Source organism: Seriola lalandi, unplaced genomic scaffold (assembly GCF_002814215.2).
Source record: "Seriola lalandi dorsalis isolate HSWRI2012SDOR001 ecotype SW California unplaced genomic scaffold, Sedor1 jcf7180002054676, whole genome shotgun sequence".
In the NCBI taxonomy this organism is placed as follows: Eukaryota; Metazoa; Chordata; class Actinopteri; order Carangiformes; family Carangidae; genus Seriola; species Seriola lalandi.
Window position 1 is genome coordinate 594,947 of NW_019525229.1, and position 18,801 is coordinate 613,747.

An 18,801-nucleotide genomic window follows, 5' to 3' on the forward strand; every position below is an offset into this window, starting at 1 on the left:
ATGATTTCATAATTCGCTGAGGTAAAGGGAGAAAAGGGCAGTCGCTCTTGGAAAGGATATGTTAAGCAAAATGTGTTGACTTTGGCCTTTTTGGGAATTATTGTGATGCACTTGCTTTGTTATTTAAGCGAAACACAATGCAGTGTCAGTGTAAGTACCATGAAAAATGGGCCCTACTGTAAGTTATATACTATATTTAGGAGGGCAGACAGTGGCATAATGCACACAGCTCCCACCAGGTGTTGCTCCTAATGCAGCGTTCAGCATTTATCAGCACATAAACACACAGTGAGGTCGTTTAGATCGGTTAAAACAGCTGTTTAAAGCGAGATTTTAGCAAAACACAACAGTTTCATCAGCCTGAATCCCAAAATGGAGCTCTTCTAAACAGACTGTCCCAGATGACATTTGGGTGTGGCATACAGTCACTACTGCACATTCAGGAAGCGATGAGTCAATACATACCTACAAGCGTAAAGTCCACTCTGTCTCATGAAACAAAATCAATTCCTTTTCTCACTCTGTTGGTATAAAGCGTCACTGTCTGTAAACTCCGTAAGTAGATGAAAATTTCTGGCTTCTAGAGCTCAAATTTTTCCATGAAGTCACCTCTTGTTGCCATTGGTAGCAGTCATGAATGAATCATGCAATGTTGCCCAGAGCAGCTTTAAAAAACAAAATGCACCATTTTGAGAAATACACTTGTTTGACGTCTTACAGAGAGTAGGATGAGAAGATTGGTATCACTCTCACAACTGTCCAATCAATATAAAGCCACAGGGTGCAGCCTGTTAGCTTAGCTTAGCATTAAGCTTGAAAACATGGAGAAACAACTACCAGAGTTAAAATAACCCCGTCTTACTATAGCTTACTAATTAATATGTTTTATTTCATTAGCTTCATCCGGTATAGGGAATTATGTGTACAAAGCAAATAGGAAGCATATACTGTAGATTCATTTTTCAGAATTGTTTAACTAATAATTAAGACAAGCACAGAGACACAAGATGTCTAATCTTTTGCTGTTTTTGCCTCTGCCAGCTCGTGTACGAGTTCTTTCTGCGTTTCCTGGAGAGCCCGGACTTCCAGCCCTCCATGGCCAAACGCTATGTCGACCAGAAGTTTGTCTTGCAGGTAATCCTCTCTCCTTTCCCTCCTTGAAAATGTTGTTTGTCTGCTGAAAAATGCTGTCAGATTCAAAGCTCTAAGGTGTTTGTAAAATCTGAATAAATGGGAAGATATAAATAAATGAGGTTATTCTTTGAAACACACCTACTTGTACTCTTCAAGTGCTCTTAAGTTTTGGGATCTAGGTTTGGGGGCATGCATAAAAAACTGACTTAAATATGTCACAGTTCTTGTTATAGATATTATGAGGAAAAAACAGTTCATGTAATATTAATTTTGTTGTGTGGGTAGTAAAAATATATTTCTGATGATGAAATGTTCTCACAAGAGAAAGAAAAATAAGAGTTTATTCAGATTGAAATCAGTGTGGGAAGAGCTGGGCGTTATAGTGAGGAGGTTAGCGAATGAATGCAGGCACAAGTGCAGACATACTGTACAAACATACTGTATTTGTGTGTGTAATTATCTTATCTGTGTGTAGCTGCTGGAGCTGTTTGACAGTGAGGACCCCAGGGAGAGGGAGTACCTAAAGACCATCCTGCACCGTGTCTATGGAAAACTACTGGGCCTCCGAGCCTACATCCGCAAACAGATCAACAACATCTTCCTCAGGTAACAGGCTGCGATCTACCCATCCGACGCACAGGACTTAAAGGCGCTGTACATACAGCATTTTAACATCAAAGATTAGCCAACAAAGAAAGACCATTAACAGGGAGAGAAACTGCCTCTGCGACCTTTTCTATGTATTTTTATAGGACCTGCATAAAAGCTAAACGACACACAATTTGCGACTTTAAACCAGTTGTTACTGAGGGCTACGATCGGCTGTGGAGGCTGACAGCTTGGTGAAGAGCTAATTGGGCTTCTCCAAAATAGCATTTGCCTTTTCAGTGTGCCATCCGTCCAACTTATCTAATCTTTGTGGGGTTTCAGACACAATAGAAACAAAGAAAAAGGTGCGCTGAAAGAACTTTTGGTTCCTACAAGAGTTCCTTAATTTTAGTTTATAAGTTTTACTTCCTGATATTTGAAGTTCTTTCTGGTAAGAAAAAAGAAATGAGCAGCAGGAAGGACAAGGGCTAATGGAAAATGTAGAAACACCAAATGGTACACATTGCATCTAAAAGGGGTATTTTGTAAAGAAAAAGCAGTCTTATGCACATGGACAGACATGCACAACCATGACTGTGCACATTTGCTCTGACAGCCCCGCATCTTCATCCTGCATCTTATGCTGCGAGATGAATCATTGTGTAGTGACACAAATCTCATCAAATTTTAACAAAAGTGCTGTGATGTACAATCACGTTTCATCTCTTCCCCTTCACCAAGTGCGGCTGAATTGGTGTCTTTTGTTGTGTTTGCAATATAATTCAAGCGCAACGCTGCAACAAACTCTGTTTCTGCTTCACTTAACTGCTTTTAGTGTAATTGTTTGTGCCTCCTCACAGCTGCAAGGCAAGCATATTTCATTAGCTCATATTGTGCTTCTTTTTCTTTCGTTTGTCTGACGTGATAGCATCACAGAGATTACACAGGAGATGGCAGGAAATTGATCAGTTCTTTAGGAAAGGCGGACATCAGGACATTTTGAAGCATGGATTCACTTTATGCAAAGAATGTTTTAGTTGCTTTTACTATTGTGAAACTAGAAACTGCTACTTGGTCTGATGCATCATTGAACGTCACTCTTTGTGTGTGTGTGTGTGTGTGTGTGTGTGTGTGTGTGTGTGTGTGCGCTGGTTCTGATCTTCAGGTTCATATATGAAACTGAGCACTTCAACGGAGTTGCAGAGCTGCTGGAAATCCTCGGCAGGTTTGTACTCACACACACACACACACACACACACACACACACATTTTGTAGTATATCATGGCCTGACAAATGCATTTAGAGTAAAATTGAATAATAGGCACTCACGGGCTTGTACACGTACAGCAGCTGTATGTGGCCAGCTGCTCCTATTCACCAGACAGCTAGTAACCCAGTGAATTAAACAACTATGAAAAACGACAGGAAAAGCATAACCACTATGTATTCATTTTCAATTTTCATCCATGATCATCGCTTCCTTATTCGTATCAAGTGAGGACACCTGTGTGGAGCCCATTGGAGTGAGAATTAAAAGATGAGGAGGGGAGGGAATGAGTAAAAGGTGGAGGGAGGTGGCAGGGAAATAGAGACAGAAACAAGAGGTGGGTTAAAGACATAAATGAAAGATGACTCAGACGTTTGTGTAGTTTGTTGTCTCTGCGGCCTGTAAGAGAAATATGAGGAAGATAGAACTGAAGAGAGATCAAGACAGGAAGTCCAACTGATAAACACGTCTTGCTCTCTGCCTGAGCTCACACACAAATCAATGAGAACAAGAATGGAAAGATGACAGTAATAAAGAGAAAAAGGGGGAGGGAGAAAATGGAGTCTGGGTATAAACAAGGTAATTTTATGTTTTGTATGTTTGTTTCTCTCACTCGGTCTACATGCGAAACGGTGAAGGAATACTGGAACATTGTCTTGTTTACATCTTATTTGATGAAGACGTACATGTAGAGGCTAATTAGCCGGCTGTCTCGTTATCTTAGTGAAGCTAAAGGAAAGGCTAGTTATTGTGTCTGTGCACTTGATGGCATTCTTTGCTTTTTTATCTCAAGCACATTGTGTTGACTGCTCAGTCTCGCCAAGAAATTGACAAATTGATCCAAGAAAATATTCTGTATCTGTGAGAATGACGGCAATGAAACGGTTTCTACAGCGACGCTAGCTTGACATGCAGTTCGCTCGTTTATGTAATTGTGCACTAAGTTGATGGTTAGCCTCAATCTTGAGTTATTGGTGGTTGTATTAATTCTCTTCAGTTCTTTCCACTACTATCATGTCGCCGCTCTGAAGTTTGTCGGTCAGTTACAAACGTCTCCAAGTGTGAAAACTTATGACAGCAAATTCAGGATGATGCTACACTACATGACTTTAACCCCAGTAGCTTTCATGATCATATTAATACATCATGTCACAACCTGTTAGAATATTTTCTTATTTTTTATCATATATATTTTCTCTTGTCTGATCCCACAAAGGAATCCTGTGTCTCCCTGTGGTTACAACGCGTTTCTGACACTGAAAGCAGCGTTTCTGACAGAAAACATAAAGATGGAAATGCAGTTATAGTGAAATATGTACAAACACAGTCTATAGTGGTGACCTATTATATACTATAACTATAGCATTGTAAACATGACTGTTGCATTGTGTAAATAAATTAAATTAGCTTACTATTGCACAGACAGCCACCACGTATAGATGGGAAAGGAGAAACCATCAGATGTAGCTACTTTACATGAGCATGATGATTTCTGAGCCCACACAGTCAGTGACAGCTGTGTGATGTTACATGGATAATGTTTGCGAAGACAAGTATTTGACGCTAATAAGACAGAAATGCAATCAATAATCTGTATTTATGTCAAACATAAACCAAAGCGACTGGAGTGGTTTGTCTTTATTCTTAAAGGATGAAGAAATTCATCCTTTAAGAATAAATTCATTCATTGAAACCCATCATCCCACAATCTCACCTGTTAAGGATCAAAAAGGGACTTTTGAGGTTTGAGAATTAGAGGTTGATGGAGAAAAAAGGGAGGAAGGTAGAGGAGAGGATGAATCCAAGGTGAGGAAAGAGGGATAAGAGATGGAGGGAGGATGAGCAAGTGAACAGTCAGTGAGTCAGAAGTGGAGGAAAGAGGGAGAGCAGGAGAGGAGAGAGAGAGGTTTGTATTCATGTTGGTGGTAACAGAGGTATTTATAGCTCCTCCCACACACGGAGGATGCGTTGTACAGAAAGAGGGAAAGAGAGAGAGAGAGCAAGAAGACAGAGGTATTCAGAAAAAGGGTGAGAGGGAGGCAGAGAGACAGATTAGAGGAACAACAGGAGTGAGACATTATTGAAGGAATAAACAGACAAAGCTGCTGTTAGAAAACGAAGGCAGACGCAGACCAACAGTCTTGTCTCAGACTGACTGATGCAAAGACACCGATATCAAACTGACAAACAGCTCCGAGCGCTGCTCGATAAGTGTCATACTTTCCAAGTTTAGTTCCCACTCTTCCGCCGCTCACACTTTTCTATCTGCAGGCTGAACTGCCGCTGTGTCAGTGGAGTAGTGAGCAGAGCAGACCACGCATTTGTCCAGTCACTAGGAAATGAACTCAGTACAAGAATAGACTCCACCACACAGACCAAAGCAGATGTGAACTGGCAGTTTTCGGAGTAATATGTGATGTAAATAGATTGTACTGTTCTCTGTAGAGTTAAATACCATCTTCACCACAGAGGATTACATTATTGGTCGTGAAGTTACAATAGATTTCTAGTGCCATGACATAACGTTTTCTTTCATATCTGATTGTCTAACAGCTGATCTGGATCACCTGCTAAAACTATTTATTGATTAATCGATTGGTCGACTGATCAAAAATTCATCAACAACCATTCTGCTAATCAATTTAAGTGGGACTGTTTTTTGGAACAAAAACAAGCAATTTGATTAAGTCTCTTTGTGGGAAAGGTTTCATTGATTGACCTCAAAATTATTGAAAGGTTAATTAATAATGAAATGACTTATTAGATGCAGCTTTAATCAACTCAGGACTCTCTGAATCATGTCTCATTTTTTTGACAGATTCTAACTGAAAGAGAGACAATGTGACAGGAATGAAACACTTCGCATTGTTGTTTCTGCCTGGAAGAAAGCAAACATGAACGCGAACTGTGACTGTAACTTTAACCGTCCTCTCGTCTCCTCTCCAGCATCATTAATGGCTTCGCTCTGCCTCTGAAGGCCGAACATAAGCAGTTCCTGGTTCGGGTCCTCATCCCGCTACACACGGCAAAGTCCCTTTCGATCTTCCATGCACAGGTCAGTGATTTAATCCTTAATACATCAACATTTAAAGTTCTTAGTTTACACATTAGACTGTTTCCTTTGGTAGCCTTTGGCCATGAAAACTTGCCAATTGTTTTTGACCCACATTTATGTTTAATGTGACACGACAAAAAAAAAAAAAATACACAGCAGAAAAATTTGTTGATGTAGTTTGATGTCGTATCTATTCTGACATCATTTCCGCCATCTCAAATCTAAGAACCTCTTGCTAGTGTTTTTCAGGGTGCAAGAGCCACTGAAATTATATTTGTATCTTGTTAAACTAAAACTATTAAATCAAACCCAGATTATTAACATCCTTTTAAGCTTAGTGTGCAGTTCTTCTCCTGACTGAAACATGCTTTACTGTAGGCTGTAGAGACTCCAATCCACCACCTGCCGCAGGATCTGATTGGCTCTACTGGATCCTTTTCTGTACCTCTGAGCCTGTATTTTCTTCTAGCAGTAACCGAGGTTTTATGTAACGGTTAGCGGTGTCTACGAACATTTGGCTGGAATACAACGTGCATGTTTAAGGAGGAAACATAGGAATCAAGCCCTGAGTGCACCACAGCAGTGGTAGTGTCTTTTTCCAATGTGTGAAATCTGCCACTAGGAGGCAGAGTTGAGTCACAGATAACACTGCAGAGAGAGACACACACTCACCTTTGAATTGAGTGTGTGCCTTTGGTTTGTGCTTTGTGTATGACTATGTGTGTTTGGGCTATCAAAATATTTGATGACACAGATGGTAGTCAGTCTGTTGTGTGTGTGTGTGTGTGTGTATGTGCCTGTGCATTTTATTTGTGTCACACATTATTTGATTATGCAGAAGGTACAGTTTGTTCTCCACAAATTGGTCTGTGGTGTGTGTGTGTGTGTGTGTGTGTGTGTGTGTGTGTGTGTGAGAGTGTGTGTGTGTGTGTTTATGGGTGGTGGAGTGGGTGGTTGTGTTTGTGTATTCTGGGTCTCAGCATCACCGTGCCCTACATTTCTCCTCCCCGTCTCTCCCTGCGGTTCACACACATACATTATTCACACGCTCAAACACACACTCAGTTTGAGAGGGTCACGGGGGAAACGGCGCGAGGTGGACAGCAGTTTTGCACTCGGTAGGTGTGGCTGCGCAGGAGTGACCCAGTTCTGGATCTAAATATCAAAATATAATATCACAGCAGCACCTCTTAATAATCTTGAAGGTTTCTCAACACTGTGAAATACATTTGAGTCATCCCTCCTGTAGTAAATTCGTAAGGGCTCTCTCATGTGCAGTCAGGTCAGTGAACTGTAATAACAGCTGTTTGAGCTATAGTATGTAGACACAACATGGTTACACATCATGGCTCCAAATAAACTCATCTTTTCTAAGAACCTGGTGAACACATCCTTGTTTTTCTCTGCTGTGAAAGCTCCCCGTACGTTAGTGTTTTCCAGGGGTGTCATTTTTTGTGACTGATGATGTTAATACTCTAATTTGATTGGTGCAGTATATGATATCACTTCAGTTCGAACGGTCGCACAACCTCGCTGACGTTTTTATCCATGTCTCGGTTCCATTTGTGATTTTAGCACTTTTGTATTTGTGATTTTAATCATGGTAACGCTTCCTTTTCATTTGGGCAGCTGTCAATGACGACATATCCCTGACACGCATGCGTTGGTGTTGTTATATCCTGCCTGAAGCTAAAAATTGACTTTTATTAAGCTTTAAGTTACATTTTTGAGATATACTTTTTACACCTTGGACATCTTTAACTATGTATCATAGCCAGATGAAGGATTTTAGACATCAGACATCTGGATCTGAAGTTATCAGAGAAAAAAGCTGAGGAGATGTTAGGCAGCTTAGCTCCCAGCCACTGGAGAGGTCCTGTGTCTTTGAACTGCGTCAGTGAATCACTGATTTCTAACATGAAACTTAATCAGTGTTTCTACTAGTTTTAATCCCCTGGTCCCTAACTCTGGATGATTCAGATGCCGGTAAAAAACTCCTGAACGTCTGAGTTATAAGTTATCATAGAAACAATTGAAACAAAGGCTAGCGGCAGACTCTGCTCCCAACAAAAAGCATGTTGAGTGGGACTCAGTGCTAATGATACCAAGCTAAGCTAAGTATCTTTCACCGTCTATGTGAAACCTAGTTAGCGTAGCTTGTTAGCTTTTACTATCTCAGTGACATACAGCATGATGGGTCCTTCCTAATGCTGAGTGATGTAAAGGAATAGATGTCTTCAATTGCTAACAGTCATCTGTAACGCTTTGTATCGGGCCACACAGGATCTGTGATGTGCTCCAGTGAGGAGAATTCAAATATCATTTTGACTTCAAATAAAACTGTGAATAACCACGTTTGTACAGTATCTGACAAAGTAATAGAAAGAACCTGTAAAATCCTAGCAAGGTTACTTCTTAATGTGCAGGTCATCACAAATTCCCAGGCGAGGCAACTCTCTAGAGTGACTTCATCCCCCCAATACAAAGCCTAATTTGACCTGTAGCCTTGACAAATCAATATTGGTAAAACCTCAGCCTTTGAAAGACTACAATGTCCATAATCCTTATCCCAACAACGGCCTGCTGCACCCACAAAGCCCAGCCTGACAACAGAATCCAACATCATATTTACCCCAAGCGATTCCTCTAAAGCCTCGCTAATGCTTTAAATAGTCTGACCGCTCAGCACCTTCATTTTAATCCTTCTCTTTTTCCTGCTTTTCTTTTTATTCAAGCCTGACATCCCTGCTTTCACCAGTCCCTTTTTCTAGCCTCCGCTCCCTCCTTCCCTGTGCGTCTGTAAGCATGTTGTGGTGTGAGTGAAGGACGGGAAAGTTAGGGATGGAGCAGACAAACAAGAAAGGTACACTGTACTAAGGAAAGGGGATTAGACAGGGAAAATAAAAAAGATGAAAGCTTCGGATGATGTGAAAGCCAGACAGACACAGAGACAGACAGTGGAGCTACAGGTCAAGAATGAGACCAAGAAAGAAACAACAAAAAAAAGAAAAGAAAAGAAAGAAAAAGCTGATCGTCCTACAAAAAGCTACAGAACAACCATCAACAATCTGACAGTACGCAGAAAAAACTGCTCAATCCAGCACACATTTATTTTATTGACATTAGAATGAACTTATGTGAAAGCTGTAAAATGGACCCGCACATTAATAATGTGAGCAAGGCAAAGGTATAAATAGGACAGAAGAGAAAAGACAGAGGCAGAGACAAAAGGTCTAAACTCTATCTCACATTGCCCTTAAGGGACTTTGTGTGTGTGACATCACTCCTTCCGAAGTAAACACACACACACACAGTCTCCGTCGCCACGGTGCCCACTTGCCACGGCAACCGGCCTGGGTGGAGGGGGCAACCGCAAAACACACACAGGCACATGTACGCGCTCACATACACACACACACACACACACACACACACACACACACACACACACGTACACACTTGCTGAATAATGGGAAATGAATGCAGATCATATAATAGGAGACAAGACCTGATGTAGACTAGACACACACACATACACACACACACATTGACACACTTGTGACACACACACTTCTCCCTTTGGAAAACTTGTCTTTCCGATCTTTAGCAGTGTATAATCCTGAGGGATAAGTGCTGAGATCCCCATTGTCTTCTTGACAGCTTAAGGGTGCGTGTGTGTGTGTGCGAGCGCGTGCGCGTGTGTGTGCGTGCGTGCTGTTGCATTGGTGTGTGTGCTCTAACATCGTCTCCTCTGTCCTTACAGCTGGCCTACTGTGTGGTGCAGTTTATGGAGAAAGATGCTACAGTCACTGAATATGTAAGACTGATTTGTTACCTTAGTATACTTACAACACTTGCTCATCAATTCTGGTTTGTTACATATTGGCATTGTTTTCAGTGGAAAAGCGCTGATAAATCCACTGTACACACTGACCAGCAGACGGACACGGTTAAAACACTCGCAGGTGAACATAGTGGTGGAGACCAGATCAGAGTGAATATTGGACTTATATTCATTCACTCGAACAGTTAAACTTTTGCCCACACTCTGCTGTGAACATCCATCACAGTTTAAAGGCTCGCTGATTCAACTTTGATCTAAAATATATAGTTTTCCTGAGCAGTCAGCAATTATTTTAATAAGTGTAGTGCTGTCATTACAGATAGAAATGATGGACTAAACTTGAAATGTTGTGAAAAACTGACATTATTTTTAATATTATTGCCGGTCACATGACCATCAAACATTATAATCAATATAGTCCTGTAAATAGTTCACCAATGTAAACTGTTGGTCATTCAACTCATTGAGCAATATCAGCACAGTAAGAATGAGACTCAGTGCAAAGTTAACAGCATACTTGATAATGCTCTAGCCAGAGTATGAGCTAATGGAGATGGTGCAGATGGATGCCAGCCAACCAGCTACCCTGCTGAGCTAATGGCTGCGGTGTTTATTTATATTCATGTGTTTCATATTCTCTCTGCAGATCATCAGAGGGCTGCTCAAGTACTGGCCAAAAACCTGCACGCAGAAAGAGGTGAGACGGCAGATAAAAAAAACAACAACACTTTGCTGCGAGCATCTTAACCTTTTTGTGTATAAAATGTGTGTGTTGTTACGTGTGTGTGTTTAGGTGATGTTCCTGGGGGAGATCGAGGAGATCCTGGATGTGATTGAGCCGTCTCAGTTCATTAGAGTCCAGGAGCCGCTCTTCAAACAGATCGCAGCCTGTATCTCCAGCCCTCACTTCCAGGTTAACACCACGCCCCCTTTCTGCATTCGAACCATGCTGCAAACAGTAGTCAGTACCAATAAATGAGAGTCAACTCTTCTGTGTGTGTGTGTGTGTGTGTGTGTGTGTGTGTGTGTGTGTGTGTGTGGTTCAGGTTGCGGAGCGGGCACTTTACTTCTGGAACAACGAGTACATCCTCAGTCTGATAGAGGAGAACTGTCAAGTCATCCTGCCGCTGGTATTCGCCACCCTCTACAGAGTCTCCAAGGAGCACTGGAACCAGTCAGTGGCACAAACCAACACAAACACACACAAATGAATACAACTCTTAAGTCCATTAATAGTGTTTGTTTTTAGCTTTTGGTCGAATTGGGTGTAACCTTGAGCTCTATCACTGTTTTGATGGAAAATGACTGCATTTGAAAGCGCTCCCAGTCGCTCATCTGTCCAATCAGAGGGAGAGATGTGTTTTATGGGGAGCTCCAATCAGGATAAAAGCCATGGCACTGACCCTTATCTCATTTGGCAGATGCCTTAAAACGCCTCTGAAAGCTCAAACTGGGACCAGTGAGGAAGAATGCACCAAGTTTTTGATTGGCCTGTCGGTCACCTTATGTGAGAGGGAAAAAAAAAAAAAGCAGCATCCAAAAAAAAGTCATCTGGCCCCCCGCAGTCATAGTGGAGCTGTGCAGTTTGGTCCCATTGCAACGTGCACCAATTTTGGAGGCAATAAATAATCTATTTAGCTCACAGACACCAAAAACACCCATGTTCCCCTCGTAGGTCATTCATGGTGGTGGCTCATGCTAACACTCAGTGATGGAATTATCATTATTATAATAAAAGAATACTCCATTACATTTACCAGCAAACTATACTTGAATGTCACTAATACTCATTATAGAGAATGGTCCAGAGTGTTATATTGTAATAAATAGCATCCTGTTAGATTATTATTACTGATGCATTAACATGTAAGCAACCGTCTAATGTTGCATCTTGTTAAAGTGGAGCAAATTGTGTCTATTTTATACACTGCTGACTTGTGTGATTAACATCATTGTGTTATAACTGATCATATTTTTGGAAGTAATGCTACTTTACAAGTATAAAGTAGCATGGAAATAGAAATACTTGGTTACTCTCTTCCACTGCTAACACTTAGGAAAGACTATTTAGCATTTAGCTTCACAGCTGCTTCAAACTCTTTACAAGCCTCCTATCAACTAACAGGCTTATAACCTACCAGGGATACATGAATGTGTTATTATTCAGGCAACACATACGGTTGCCAGTGGTTCAGCCTCCCCCCAAAAACACAGGCTTTTCTGTCTCCTAACCCACAATCCCACGGGACAGATGATCGGCCAGATTAATTATGTTCTATCTCCGTCCCTCCAGGACCATCGTGTCTCTGATCTACAACGTGCTGAAGACCTTCATGGAGATGAACAGCAAGCTGTTTGATGACCTCACTGCCTCCTACAAAGTGGAGAAACAGAAGTGAGCATGACTCACTCTGTGTGTGTGTTTGTGTATGTGCGTGTGTGTGTGTGTTTGTGTCACTGGATACAACAGTGACAACAAGAGGAAGAAATAGAAGGCTCTTAAGTCATGGTTGTTTGTTCCATTATCCATCACATTATATTTCTCATTGTAAGCATGTATCGCTTAGGTCATCTTTTGAACGCAGACCACATCATGATTCCACTTTATTCATTTCCCCGTTTCAAACTCAAGATATTGGGTAGTACTGGGGAACAAAATATAAAGGACACGTTCAGCATTTTGAGAAAAAAAGTTGTATGTGTTTTCTTTGTAAGTGAAATTAGGAGATTCCTATCAGTTTCGTGTGTGTGTGTGTGTGTGTGTGTGTGTGTGTGTGTGTGTGTGTGTGTGTGTGTGTGTGTGTGTGTGTATAAAGTATGAAGGTGGAGACAGGATGTGTTCAGCCTAGCTTAGCATAAAGGCTGGGGAAAAAGCTAGCCTCTGATGTGTATACTCAAGTATACAGGTATACAGTATATACCCACCTGTGGGCAGGGGATTTACCCCATATGTATCCAACAGTGCGATCATGTTACAGTCCTTCATGTATAGTCTGTGGTGTTTATTGTGCACAAGAGACATTTGTTCCCTGACTTTAGCTTTTCATAGGTACATAGGTACCCCAGTAAATCTGGCTCAATATGTCTCAATGTCTTAGGGACAAACATTGGGGGACAAATGTCAAATCCCTTGTTCAATGACCCACAAGCTTCAAGTTGACATGAATGCCACTATTTAACTAAAATTGTTAATAAGAAGTAACTGTCTGACAGTGATGACAATGTTTTTACGAGCTGAAGGTATCAAAAGTAAAAGTACTTATAATTCAGAAAAAAGCCTCCTGTGAGTGTTACATCACTGCTCCAAAGGCATAATGGTGTCAAACCTGACAAGGCAGACGCCACTGAGCCCTGCTGTTGTTTGCTAAGAAAAAGTTCCAGCATTTAAAAACTGAAAATTGTCATTTTAAACCTCTCCTTTTAAAGGAACAGTTTCATGGAATTTAAAGGGCGGTAGTAAGAATCATAACAATTCCATTATTCTACCTTTATCTCTTCTCAAACCATTCTCTTTCTCCTTATCCTCCATTTCTCATTTGAACAGTCTTTACAACCACTACAACTGCTGCTCGACGAGGGCGAGAAATATAAATGTGTTGCCCGCGAGTCATTGGATGCATCATTAGGTTGTTCATCGGGTCTTTCGATCCTTTTCTCTTCATCCCTCTCTCCTTCTCTTCGACCTGCCCCTCCAGGGAGCTGAAGCGAGAGAGGGAGCGTGCAGACCTCTGGCGAGGCCTGGAGGAGCACCAGGAGCGCCGGATGCAGATGCTCACCGAGGCCGCCAGGAACCAGCGCAACCTCCAGGAGCGAGGCGAGAGAGGGGACCCGCCGACCCCTTCGTCCCCGCAGACGGCTCACTCCGACCAGCCCGAGCCCAAACCCAGCGGGGCCTCCTCTGGAGCCGGGGAGAGCGCCACCTAGGTGCCGCTCTGCAGCGATTGAATAACACAGGGGTTAGGGGACAGGGAGAAGACAAGAAGCTGATGGCGAAAGTGTTGGGAGACAGAGAAAGGTACAAAACATCTTCATCTATCTTGTATCATCGAGGAGGGAGCTTTTTATGAAAAAAAAAAAAATTTGAAAAAAGCGAACAAACTCAGTGATCCAAGATAAAAAATGTACCTTTTTCCTTACGGAGTTGTGTGAAACTGGTTCACTTTTTGCTGTACACACATTACGTTGCAGATCAGAAGATGAATATCGTCCAAAAGTGCAGACTGGCATTTTAAAGTAAAGGCTGGTTTATTAAACTGCAGGTCAGTACCAAAAATCGGTAGCTGGCCTGCTTCAAACCTGCCTCATAATAAGAGATGAAATTTCTCTTTTGGTGCAACACTAACCGAGTTTAACATGTGTCTAACTTGTCTTAACATTTAACCAACCGAGTCTGTACTGTGCCTCGTATTTATCTTTTGGTCACAGATGCTTATTTCATGCGTGGATAGCACAATACATTAATAAACAAAAGAAGCAATTTCACACAAATGTCCCAAAATTATTGCCACACAGACCAGACTCACAAACCCTCACGCACACACAAAACTACACGCACACACGCACACACACACACACACACACACACACACACACACACACAAATCCAGGCACGTATTTAGTGTAAATATGAGAAGACAGAGCTACAGAGATTGATCCAGGTCAAACAAATCTCACACACCAACAACCGATTGATGCAGCAAAGTATTTCATACAAACCCACACACCCATACTTGCATATACATACATACATACATACATAAATATGTATTCACTCACACAGCTGGTTCTGGCGCTAACTCCTCTCCCATTCTGTCGGGTTCCATGAAAGGACGAGCCTAAAGTCCCTCAAGGTTAAATAACCACTGATGAAGATGATAATGATATAAAGTACAATAATGTTCCTTCTTCTTACTTGTTACTCTACTACTACTACTCTACTCTAAGTACTACTGATAATGATGATGATGATAATGTTTTTATATATATACATATGTCTCTGGATATTTCTGTTGTGTATTATGGGAGAAACACTAGTGTAGCAGATACCATAAAGGGGAAGGCCGGCTCGAATTCTGAATTCACATCACATGTTAACTGTATGACGCCATAATGTGAGTGCTGAAATTCAGCGGAATTCCCCTTTAACAGATCTTAAAGACGGGAAGGAATGAGCCGGATTTGTGGTGGCTGGTTTTCTTTTATTTTGAAATTCTGGATTTTGGTGTCATGGTTGGGTGGACCTTAAAGGGGTACTGTGTAAAAATCCCAAAACATTCCACGTTTAAAGGTCATTACTATGTAATTTTTTTAAATTCTTTTTATTAAAGGTGCATTGTGGAGTTTTCTTGTAAACAGACATTCAGTGTTACATTGTGTGTATCCTTGAGGCCTAACAAATGCGTTGAATGCATTTCCAAAGCAAATTTCCGGCATGCTCCTGTGTGATACAAGCAAAAGGAGGACCCGCTCATAACAACACCACTCCATAGCTCCACTAAAAACTCCATAGGGTACCTTTAATTTTGATTTTGAGGCACATAACAAGCCTTTCTTTGGTTTTATCAAGTTGAAATTGAGAGCCCCCCAGCCTACAACCAAAAATGAAACCAAGCTGATCAGTACGCCCACACCCAACACAGAGGTTAGCAGAGGATGAATGAAGCGCACCACATGTGTCTCAAACCAAAAGAAAAGCACCACAGTCCAGCTGGATTTCTGAACCCAGAGCGTCTGTTCCTTTAGGCTCAGCAGACCTGACGCTGCTAGATGGCGACCATGACGATGATACATTTTTTTTTCGGTGTGAACCAACAAAAATCTGTTTATTCTTGTCTGATTATTATGATAGAGCGATGGGATAAAGAGAAGGTGAAAAAAAAAACAGAAAAAAAAATTATTTTAGCAATATTTTCATTCTTTCAGGATAATCTGTGTGTTTTTAAGGGGGTTAAACAAGAAGTGGGTGTCACACTCAAATGTTTACCCCCCCACTCTTGTTTTTACTCCTGTTGCGTCCTTGATATTCACATTGTCTTAAAGGTACTTTCTGTGTAAATTTATTTGATGAAAAATGATTTTGCTTTGTAATTATGTTGTTTATTTTTCTTGGTTTTTGTATGATCTTGTTCATTTTGTGGAAAACTGATACTGATGCTATTTATTTTCTATTTGATCAGGAAATGTAACCTTATTTGAAAATGATGGTCAGGTTGTGCGTGCGTGCGTGTGTGCGTGCGTGCGTGCGTGCGTGCGTGTGTGTGTTGGTGTGCAACCAGTGAGTGAATCAGTGAGCAGGAGATGTGCGTAGATAGAGTGATTGAGAACGAGAGAAAACTATTCTCTCTTTGCTTCTTTTTCTCTCTCTCTCCTTCTCTCCTTCCTGAAGGACAGGGTTTGAATCCGAATGTATCGTAAAACAAATCGATTGTTTTTTTGACGCTTGAGATGCAGAGATACTTGTCGGCTGCTTCGTAACCAAACATTCAGAAACTCTTCAGACCAGCAGTTTTTCAAAACACTCACTTCAAATCATGCCTAAGTCAACAAGGTTTTGAAATCCATTGAACTTGCAGCTCTCAGATTTGGCACTTTAAGTTTGATTGAGTTAATGAGTGTTGTTTATGTTTCAGGCTCGGTGTTCAGGCTGTGGTCACACCTCATCCGTCTCTGCAGCGTTGCGTTGCATTTCAATTGCAGGTGTTGAATCCAACATCCAGTTTACGACTTCCAAAACATTTGTCAGTCAGACAAAATATCACGAGAAAGGTCAAGGTTCGCTGATCTTTTTCAGAAGTTTACATTCAAATGTCATGGTCTTCATCGGGGGATGGAGCTGCTCGGTCGTCCTGGACATAGCTCAGCAGTCATGTTGTATCTGGTGTTCAGAATGAGGCATCTCCATGACAACTGAGCAAACTCCATCTGCTGATGAAGGCTGTGGCATATGATTGAAAGCTAGAAATCGGAGCCCGAGTAAAGAATATTTACACTTATTCTACAAGCTCCTAGCTATTTGACCCCTTCGAACTAAAACAATGCATATCAGTTGGGCACTCAACTTCAAAAATGCAAAAGAGAAAAACATTTGAGGAAAATCAGGAAAATAAATTACTTATGTCTACAATAAAACTTTTTTGTTTTCTTATCCTTTTAAATTAACTTGTGACCGATCAGATTTATCTTATGACACCCAGTCGGGTCCTGACCCCAAGGTTTGGAACCACTGACATATGCCTCTCTTCTCAAAGTACCACAGTGCTGTAATTTTTATTTATTTATTTTTTCTTTTCTGCACAGAACAGGAGAGTAGATGTGCACAAATTGGGTATGCATTGATGGATTAGGTGTAATAGCAGCCTCATAGCAGTGAACACCTCAAAACCTTCACCTGCAGACACCATGTGGCTGCAGACCAAAAAAACAAAAACAAATCTTCCTGGTTAGTTGGATTTCAAACGTTGTTTTGATTCAGGCAAAAAAAAAAAAAAAAAAAAAAAAAACATACTCAAAAACCCGAAAAGAGACAAAACTTGACCTTGCTGTCATAAAACTCAGCTTACTTTATGATTTTGTTTTGGCTAGCTTATTCACAAACCCTCTTGATTGTTATTGTCAGTCAGTCAGCTGACTCGGGGAAAACAGAACCTCAGCTCCCACTGTTCTAGAATTCTCAATGATATCGATCAATAATATTCCTCAGTTTCTAGAATCCCGTCATCCGTTCTAGAACTGCTCCGGGAACAGGAAGCGAGGGGAAGAGAGAGTGTTCGTAGAGAGCTCCGGTATCGCCTCACAGACAGCCATCCAGCGCTGCTCTCGTTCACCGCCACGTTTCCTCTCTGCGGCCGCTTTCAGCCGAGTTTAAACAAATGCTTTAAATCAGAGTGGAGGTGTGACTGCGATGAAAGCAGCCGGTAAAGATGAAAACAGAGGAGGAGAATGACAGAGGAAAGAAAATACATAGAGTTAGACACGATAGAATGGCAATAAGTCAGAGCAACAGTAACAGAATGAAAATATAATGTTACAGAAACCTACAACCGCATTACGTAGCAATTTCACTGAATTTCTAGATTTGCACTGTCTGCCCAATGGTCTGTGTTTGTTGTGTTGAAGAAAAACCTTAGAGAAGATGATAAAGACGATGCAGAAGAAGAAGATGTATATTTTGGGGACCAACACAGCGGTGGGGGGGGGTTTGAATGTAGAGAGGCTTACTACTGTACATGACATTACAGGGGGGTGTAGAATGGAGAAGAAAAAAAAAAACTATGTGCTAAAAATGAAACTTCACTTTGAGAAACACTCCTGGAGTCTGTGCTGTTTTTTTTGTGTGTCATCCTTTTTGTCTCTGTGGCTGAGAATAACTCCCAACTCCTCTCACTGATAATTGGTCATCATGAGTCATGATGTGCATAACTTAAAGCTGCAGTAATCAATGTTTTTTATGACCTTCTGTCCTCTTTTAGCTCCTTGTTTTGTCATTAAGCCCCCAGACGTCACTGTTATCACACCACATCTCCGGTTGCAGGCAACTTTTATCAGCAAAAAAAAGCTCTGATGAACCAACTAGAGCGCCTGCCCAGCACCGAGCTACATGCTGGATAAAGTTAGCAGCTAGCCGGTGACCGTAGTGAAAGGTTGGCGGCTAAATAGCCTGATATTTCTCTCAGGTGTCGGCCGAGACCAAAACAGAGCTAAAACAAGCGTGAATTATGGAGTTACTTTTGTCAGGTGTCAAAAGCCCAACTCTTCCTGAAAGCTTTGTTGCTGGATGTGTACACGGTCAACTGTTTGCTATCATGTTAGCCATATCAACTTCATAAAGAGATGGTATGTAAGTGTGATGTTTTCATCTGGTTTTGCTTCCAAATGGTCGAAAGATGAATTCATGCAGGTTTAATCTCTTAACA

The 18,801-nt window shown here is 41.3% G+C and overlaps 1 protein-coding gene across 1 annotated transcript in view; it reads left to right on the forward strand.

Annotated features, from left to right (window-relative positions):
• The window catches only part of ppp2r5b (protein phosphatase 2, regulatory subunit B', beta), a 40,989-nt gene extending 22,796 nt beyond the window's left edge, over window positions 1-18,193 (forward strand). The window contains exons 4-13 of the mRNA XM_023421767.2: window positions 1,042-1,134; window positions 1,610-1,740; window positions 2,888-2,947; window positions 5,937-6,045; window positions 9,809-9,862; window positions 10,536-10,586; window positions 10,683-10,802; window positions 10,936-11,063; window positions 12,183-12,284; window positions 13,585-18,193. Of these exons, the coding sequence (XP_023277535.1) occupies window positions 1,042-1,134; window positions 1,610-1,740; window positions 2,888-2,947; window positions 5,937-6,045; window positions 9,809-9,862; window positions 10,536-10,586; window positions 10,683-10,802; window positions 10,936-11,063; window positions 12,183-12,284; window positions 13,585-13,813 (1,077 nt within the window). The 3' untranslated portion in view covers window positions 13,814-18,193. The remainder of the gene's footprint in view (window positions 1-1,041; window positions 1,135-1,609; window positions 1,741-2,887; window positions 2,948-5,936; window positions 6,046-9,808; window positions 9,863-10,535; window positions 10,587-10,682; window positions 10,803-10,935; window positions 11,064-12,182; window positions 12,285-13,584) is intronic.
• The last annotated feature ends 608 nt before the right edge of the window (window positions 18,194-18,801 follow it).